The sequence below is a fragment of the Arabidopsis lyrata genome, assembly GCF_000004255.2.
Source record: "Arabidopsis lyrata subsp. lyrata unplaced genomic scaffold ARALYscaffold_9, whole genome shotgun sequence".
Lineage (NCBI taxonomy): Eukaryota > Viridiplantae > Streptophyta > Magnoliopsida > Brassicales > Brassicaceae > Arabidopsis > Arabidopsis lyrata.
The window spans coordinates 492,039-500,532 of record NW_003302547.1 but is presented as its reverse complement, the minus strand read 5'-3'; the positions used below and the strand labels follow the sequence as shown (position 1 = coordinate 500,532).

At 41.2% G+C, this 8,494-nt stretch overlaps 1 protein-coding gene across 1 annotated transcript; it reads left to right on the top strand.

The window, feature by feature from the left end:
- Window positions 1-5,667: 5,667 nt before the first annotated feature.
- LOC110227071 lies at window positions 5,668-8,283 on the top strand. The gene is made up of 6 exons (XM_021020201.1): window positions 5,668-6,283; window positions 6,362-7,066; window positions 7,150-7,277; window positions 7,351-7,710; window positions 7,782-8,028; window positions 8,096-8,283. The coding sequence occupies exons 1-6, from the start codon at window positions 5,668-5,670 to the stop codon at window positions 8,281-8,283; spliced, it is 2,244 nt and encodes a 747-aa protein (XP_020875860.1).
- Window positions 8,284-8,494: the final 211 nt, after the last annotated feature.

The following is an 8,494-nucleotide window of genomic DNA, read 5'->3' as shown; positions in this document are numbered from 1 at the left end:
AGAAGAAATCTTAGAAAAGGAATGTTGGGAGTAAGTAGTTGATAGAAGAAATCTCGGAGTAGATATTTTAGAAATAAATCGTGCAGATTTTTTGGAGAGATTTTTGCCAAAGTTTCAAATCTAAATATTCGCAATATATTATCTTTAAATTTTTAAATCAAAGTAATTAATACTAAGTATCCGCAGCCGATCATTTGTTAGAGTAATTATGGAATTGTTTTGGAAGTAATTAGATGATATATCTCAGTTTGAAATTAAGACAACATTCCTTAAAATCCTTATCCAAGCTCCGGATATAGTTAATCCCGGATAAAATCCGGATCCAAAAGAATTTATGCAAAAAAACCCTGTAAAAATGTATATGTAGATGTCAAAATCTAATTGGTTATAATTTTTTATTTTAGATTTAGAATTTTCCATATCTATGTTAACATAATGTCAAAATCTAATTGGTTGTACTTTCTTACACGTATCAAAATCTTATCGAGATACTTGACACGTGTCAAGTTCTCGTGAGTTACTAATTTTGAAAAACATAATTTATATAATAAGATACACTAACTATCTTTTGAAATTATATCATACTTATTGTTACACTTTTTTTGAGAAAAAGTACCCTATTTATAAAGCCTCATAAAAACCATATCTAGATTTAAATATTTTCGATAATTTTCAACAAGCTTTGTTGATGCATCATCATATTATGAATAGGTGCACGCGAGCATATTTTTTGTTACACTATAAACAGTATCAGAGGACATTTTCATTATAAAACAAGTGAAAGAGTTATTTAATTTTGTCAACAACCCATAAAACTATTCATCTTCGGTACCCTTTTTCCATTATCAGTTTTTTTTTTTATTTTCTAACCTAGACCTACGAGTTTACTCTTGGAGAAAATTTACCTCGTTCTTCTGGGAGTTTAAAGTTCAAGCCGACTTGCTCTGATACCAAATAAAGTTCAGAGCCTACTTGCTTTAATATCAATTAAAGTTCAGAGCCGACTTGTTCTGATATCAATTCAAATCAAGATCACCTTATCTTGACTGCTCTGATGCCCAATTCAAATCAGGAACACGTTACCCTGACTAAGTTACTGAATGATTCAGAAAGTGATTCAGCAACACGAGAACAAGAGATTAAAGAACAACCTTTCTTTATTGATTTAGAAACTTCACAAAACTAAATCTCTCTAGGTCTTATGGAACAACACTCCATAGCCTCTCTTAGGTCTTATGGAACAACTCTCCATAAGCCTCTCTTATATAGAACTTATCTACCCCTAAGTCTATATGAGTCTCTTTCTCTAGACTCTCATGAGGTCCTTCTCGACTCTCATGTGTCTCGACTCTCTTCTTGAGCTCTCTCCTATGAGCTACTCGAGCTCCCCTGCTGAGCTACTCTCATGAGCTCCCTCTGAGCTACACGATGAGTCTCGAGCTCCCCGCTGAGCTACTTCTCTTGTTCTTCATAAGGCTCTTATTTATACTAGAACCAAGCTTCTTCTTTGCCTATTGTGAATAGGAAAACTTACAAATCTTGCCCAACTTGACATTATTTGTATTTCTTTTTTTCTTGATTTCCTTTCTTTGATTTCCTTTCTTGTATCTCTTCTAGCATCTTCTAGAAGGAGATAACTTGCTCCTCAAGCTAGTTGGAATTATCCAACATTCTCCCCCTTAATTCCAACTTGAATTCCAGGAAGCTTGATTCTCGCCAATGCCTTAGTAAGTGTGTCCGCCTTCTGCTCCACACCTTGAACATTCTCAACTTCAACCTTTGTTGAGATACGATCTCTTGCTCCTCCTCAGCTTTTGAGATCTTCAAATTTGACTCCTTCTTAGTATCCACAAGTATTCCTTGAGCATATTCCTCTTGTTCTGCTCCTTGGAATAACTTCGTGTACTACTTCAAGTATTACTTCAACGGCAAGTATTCCTTGAGCATATACCTCTTGTTCTGCTCCTTGAATAACCTCCTGTATTACTTCCTGTACTACTTCAACGATTAGTACAGAGTACCCAAATATCATAACCCGACTTGGTTTGATATTCTCTAGACCCCGACTTGGTTCTAGCATCTCTAGAATCCGACTTGATTCTAGCATCATTAGAACCCGGCTTGGCTCCAATATTGACCAATCATCTACCTTCTTGAGATGCGGCCTCGTGATCACACTTCTTGACCAATCATCTACCATCTTGAGATGTGGTCATGTGATCTCTGAATGACGTACGGCTCCTCCCCACATATCATTCAGAATCTTCATTAGGTGCCTAGAGACTCCTCTTCCATGCAACATCATCGAATCTTCATTAAATGCCTAGAGACTCCTCCTCTATGCAACATCAAATCTTCATTAAATGCCTAGAGACTCCTCCTCTATGCAACATCGAATCTTCATTAGACGCCTAGAGACTCCTCCTCTATGCGTAATCGATTGAACTCCATTAGATGCTTAGAGACTCCTCCTCTATGCAACATCGAATCTTCATTAGACGCCTATAGACTCCTCCTCTATGCGTAATCGATTGAGCTCCATAAACTCTCCTCCTCTATCGGTGCGAAAGGTTTTGATGGACAAGCCGGCTTGCTTCTCTACACACTCTTCAAACCTTTTGTACCGATCGAAAACTTCAATCGATATGTCAACAAGGAACCACCTGTTCTTGTTGATCTTGGCTCGTCTCTCACTTTCATCATAACTTTTCTGGAACAAACCAGAAACTGTTTCGGACTTCATAACATAGTCTTCAAGGTACTGCGGCTGATTCACTTGTCGACCAGACCTTGTCAGCTGTGGTACTCCTTGAACTACTTCACCAACCTTATCCTCGTGGTTGTCTTGAGTGATATCCTCCATGACATCATCTTCTTCATGTCCTTCTCCAGCATCTTCTCCTTGAATTAACTCCAAACTTATATAACCTAACCGAGCATGCCATGTCCTTATAGATTCATTAGCAATTCATTCAGTCAATCCTTCAGTGAGTTCTTCAACGAGTCCTTCAGCACGTCCCTCAGCAAGTCCTTTAGCTTGCAGACATGTCGGCTTGCTTATCTCCAAATAACTTGATGCTGACCAGCCTTGTCGCATCACTTTGGATAAATTCTTCTTTTGGTTGTGATCACCGGTTACTCCTCCTTGAGATTGCAAGACGGACCTTCCTTGTCCCATGCCTCTGCCGGAACTGTCACCTCCAAAACTTCCTCTACCATAACCATCATAGTTATAGCTTCCTTTGTTATAACGTCTTCTTGTTATAACCGCCTCTGTTTCCTGCTCGAAACTTCCCGTAGCCTCCACGCTTAGGGTTTGAGGTCCTTGGTCTTCACTTTGGGTTTCTTACCCAACACGTTCTTCATACTCCAGTAACCTCCCAACAATGTCTTCAAACCCCATCCGCTTTAGGTCAAGAAATTGCTCCAGGGATGCTACAATATGAATGATCTTGGTTCGTGGTTGTGGATTCTCGCCTGCCATACTTGCTTACGACTCACATACCACCGGTCTTGTCTAGAGTCTTCACACTAAGCTATGACACCCCACAGATCTTGTCCAGAGTCTTCAAACTAAGTTCTGAACTTGTAAAGAGTCTTCAAACTAAGCTCTGCCATACCACATGTTTCGTCCAGAGTCTTCAAACCAGAATCTCTGATACCAATTAAAGTTCAAGCCGACTTGCTCTGATACCAAATAAAGTTCAGAGCCTACTTGCTCTGATACCAATTAAAGTCCAGAGCCGACTTGCTCTGATACCAATTCAAATCAAGATCACCTTATCTTGACTGCTCTGATGCCCAATTCAAATCAGGAACACGTTACCCTGACTAAGTTACTGAATGATTCAGAAAGTGATTCAGCAACACGAGAACAAGAGATTAAAGAACAACCTTTCTTTATTGATTTAGAAACTTCACAAAACTAAATCTCTCTAGGTCTTATGGAACAACACTCCATAGCCTCTCTAAGGTCTTATGGAACAACTCTCCATAAGCCTCTCTTATATAGAACTTATCTACCCCTAAGTCTATATGAGTCTCTTTCTCTAGACTCTCATGAGGTCCTTCTCGACTCTCATGTGTCTCGACTCTCTTCTTGAGCTCTCTCCTATGAGCTACTCGAGCTCCCCTGCTGAGCTACTCTCATGAGCTCCCTCTGAGCTACACGCTGAGTCTCGAGCTCCCCGCTCAGCGACTTCTCTTGTTCTTCATAAGGCTCTTATTTATACTAGAACCAAGCTTCTTCTTTGCCTATTGTGAATAGGAAGACTTACAAATCTTGTCCAACTTGACATTATTTATATTTCCTTTTTTCTTGATTTCCTTTCTTTGATTTCCTTTCTTGTATCTCTTCTAGCATCTTCTAGAAGGAGATAACTTGCTCCTCAAGTTAGTTGGAATTATCCAACAGAGTTTTCTGGTAAATTCCTAAAAGATATGTATTTTGTTACACACATTAATGTCTTTGTGTTATGTCCAGTCACTGCATCGATCACTGAACACTCACACGGATTCACCCATGAATTTGAAAGAGATAAAGAAAGAAGATAAAACAAGAGACCACACAAGCAATTAACGAGTTCCCCTAAGCCATTGTATATGAATTCGAGTACATCTCTGTAACGCCCAGACCGTCCCTACCAGTTGTGGATGTAGGATTCAGACTCGATTGTCTTTAAGTATATTTGTGGAGAAAAACTCTAAAATGAACAGATGAAAATATGGAATTGAAAAGGGAAGTAACCAAGAAACTAAGTAAAGCGAATGAACTTTGGAAAGAATAAAATAGTAAAAAGCCTTGCAAAATTGTAAAAGAAAAAGTATGTTTTATTGCTTGATCGTAAGAGGAAAAAGTCGTTCTTCCTCAGACACATGCGTTTGAGGTTGTTTTTATAGAGAAAACATGATCAATGCGGTCACTTCCTGCTCATAATTGCATTGATCCGCATTAATCATGTAGGTTACAATTTGACCGAAATGGCTTGAATTTGAACTATCTTGGGCTTCGCGTGGATCTTCCGAACTCTTTCTTGTTGACTCCGAACTCCTGCGTCTTGACGCTGCCGCTAACCTCGAACAATATTATCCTCGCTTCGGCCTTCCTTTATGCGAACTGTATGTTGAATAAGAGCGAACTCCGTACTGGTAAAGATCGAGCTCTTTAATAAACTGAATCGAACTTCCGACAGGTCGAGCTCGATTCTCGCAATGAAACATCTAGAGATCCAAGAGGATTATTATGTAATAATGACGTGGACAGATCCAAGTGGATCCTACCGAAGATGTGTGGGATCCGACCCCAACATTTAGCCCCCCAAGTCTTGCGAGCTGTGTGCTCGGCTTGGAAGACTTAAGTAAACTGTAATTAATGACTCGAGATCTTTAACATTCCAAAATTATTCCATGTTTTTCGCTATTACGCTGATCTCGGATAATCAGATGATTTGATTTCTCTGACAACCGTCATCATTAATTTCTTAATTTTATATTAATACAACGGGCAAAACCGTCCCACTTCCCAATATTCTTGAGGCGGTCTTTCATCATACTTTAGGGCTCTAAGAGGTAATATTACTTTTCCATCTTATCTTCTTTACCTAGAAAACCTTCATCCTTATTACAGAAGTCATTGTTTTCTTTCTGGTAAAAAATCCCTTTCGTAAAATGTCGAACCTTTCTTCCGAATTCCGCGAATACGAGGCTGGCAATCTTGAAGCTCTCATGGGTGAAGGGTCCGAATCCCAGATTCAAACCGGAGATGGGTTTGATCTTCACCCCCAGAGTGAATCAACTATCGATTCTCTCAACAATCTTCGTAGATTATGTCTCATCCCCCCTGAGGTAGAGATGGTAGTCCCGGAGCCCTTCGAGTCTCCGGAGTCGGGGCGAGAAGGTTACTGTTGTGCCTATGAAATATATTTCAAAGGGTGCGGCATATTCCTTCCCCTTCCTGAGGTGCTTCTTGTCTACCTCAATCATCTGGGAATTGCTTTCTCCCAGATGTCACCCAACATGCTCCGGTATCTTTTGTGTACCCTCACTGTTGCGGCGGAGGCGGGCTACTCATTGGGACTTTGCGAACTCCTGGAACTTTTCCAAGCTCGCGAATCCCGAACTTCTGGATATTATACCCTTTATCCAAACGTGGATCGGAATCTCATTGATGGCCTTTCTTTAAAGGACACCGCCTGGAGGAAGTTTTGGTTCTTCTTCCGCATAAATAATTTTTCTATTCAAAGTTCTTCCGAACTCCCTCGAAGTCACTGGTCATCGAATTTGGGTAGAAATTGGGACTTAACTGAATAAGCTCCCTTTGTTATTTCAAACTGCGTTTCAACATTTCTTTGTTTTCTCGCAGGTCCTCAGATTCGACCAGTTCCATCCGTCGATTTTCTCAAATTTTACAAGGCCGTCTTGGAGAGGCCAGTTAATTGGAATTCTTTTACTCTGGAAAGAATTCACGGCGCCGGGTTTTCTGTCAGAATGACACTTACTCGCCCCGTCGACCCTCCTCCTGCTGAGATTGATCTCTCGAGTCTGAATGCCCGAGACAGGAGAAAGATCAAAGAGGCAAACAAAAAGATTAAAGATCAGATTTCCCTAATCGGGAAAAACAAGAAAAACGCAACTTCCACCGAGGACGAAAAAGTCTATCGGAAAACTCTCCTTGTTGACGATGGATCTCTTGAAGGTTCAAAGTCAATGGCGGTCGCTGTGAACAGCGCTTCCTCCCCCATCCCAGCAGCAGACAACGTGGTCGCTGCCACCGCTGACGAAGAACGCCTTACATGTGTTTCTTCTCTCATGAAAAAGAGGAAGGCCGAAGACCTTGAACCCCTGCCCCAGGGGCGCCCCAAAAAGACAAGGAAGGGCAGAAACACTTCTTCGAATATGCCTATTCCTGAATCTGCTGAAACTCAGGATATAAATCCTGATTCAGGAATCGTTTTAAAGGATCCGCTGGGTTCAGGGATGTTACCCCCTAGACGACCCCGAGGTAATACTTCCAGGGTTCGATCGTCTCCGAGTTCGGGACTTCTTGCCAGAGCTTCGTCCCAATCAGGTAACCTTTAATTATCGTGTTGTTACTTTGGATCAATCAACTTCTCAAGAAGCTCAATCCTTAAATAACTATCTTTATTCTAGACAAAGAGAAGATTGGGAACATGTTTAGGTGCTTCCACACCCGCTTTGGGAAGAAACTCCCGTCCTTTGAGTGGTGGAAGCCTGATATCAAGAAGATGTATGTCAGCCATTCATTCCACTCCTCCCAGGTTTGACTATTTGCACCCTTCAACAACTGATTTCGAAATTTTTTTTTTTTAAAAAACCATCTTCTTTCATTAGGCAACTTTGGACGTAAATGGCATCATAAACTATTACGAAGAGGAACTTGCCAAAGTTTCCAAGAAAGCTGTTGTTGCTGAGGGAGAGATAGAGAAACTGCAATCTTCCAGTCAGCTCGTGCAGGAGACTGCTGGCCTTGATTCGGCGAGCCAAGAGAAAATCGAACAACTCGAGAGATCTGGCGAGGAGACAAGGAAGATTTTAATCGAAACTGAGCAGAGACTAGAGACTGCCCTTGCTAACCATAACCTCGCAAAGGGCGAGATTGAGCTTCTGAGATCAGAGCTTGACAGGGTCAAAACAGCTGCTGAGGAGCTCGAGCGCAAAAATGAATCTCTTTCCGAACTCAAAGATCGAGATGTTCGTAAAATATCTCACGATGCTCGGAAAGAGGTTAAAGGAGTTGGGCAAAGTTTCTCCTCGCTGTGCAGGAATTTATTACTACAGATAAAGCTTGGAACAAACTTAACTCCGAGCGTGATGAGATGAAGAGCAATCTCGATTTAATCAAGGAGATAGAGGACGGAAAGGTCAACTTGGCTGAAGAAAAGGAAACAGTTGGCGCTGAGCTTGCTGAGACTGAAGCTAAGCTGGCTACTGCTCCTCAGCCGTATTTGAATTTGCAGCAGTTTGTTTCTGAGTTCGCCGATTCCCCTCCATTGACTGAGCCAAATATCGGTTTGTCTCTGGACGAGATGATGTTAACAGGTTCTCCTCGCGCTCATTTTAATGAGTTCGGAACAAGGATTCTCTGGTCGTGATCCTGCCATCTCCTCGATTATGGGAGACGGTCTTGAATCGAAGAGCGAAACTCCTCAAGATGCTAGCTCGCTTAACCCTGAGGTGGTTCCCACAACTCAGAACACTGACGTCGGGAGTGCTCTTGTCTCAAATCAAGCAGGAGATGAAGGCGGTTCGCCTATGATTGAATGATGGTGATTGCATTCACCTTTTATGGGGATTGTCCCTTTTGATTTTAAGACATGAAATTCGCTTTGTTGGCCATGGGGCTGTTTCACTACTTTTGGAAGAAATATTTAATTTTGGTGGAAACCATCGATTTTACCTGGAGTGTTTGCAAAGTCCTCCTAACCGAAATGGTTTAAGATTATAGGAGAGATAGGCTGATCAGACCTACTTGCCT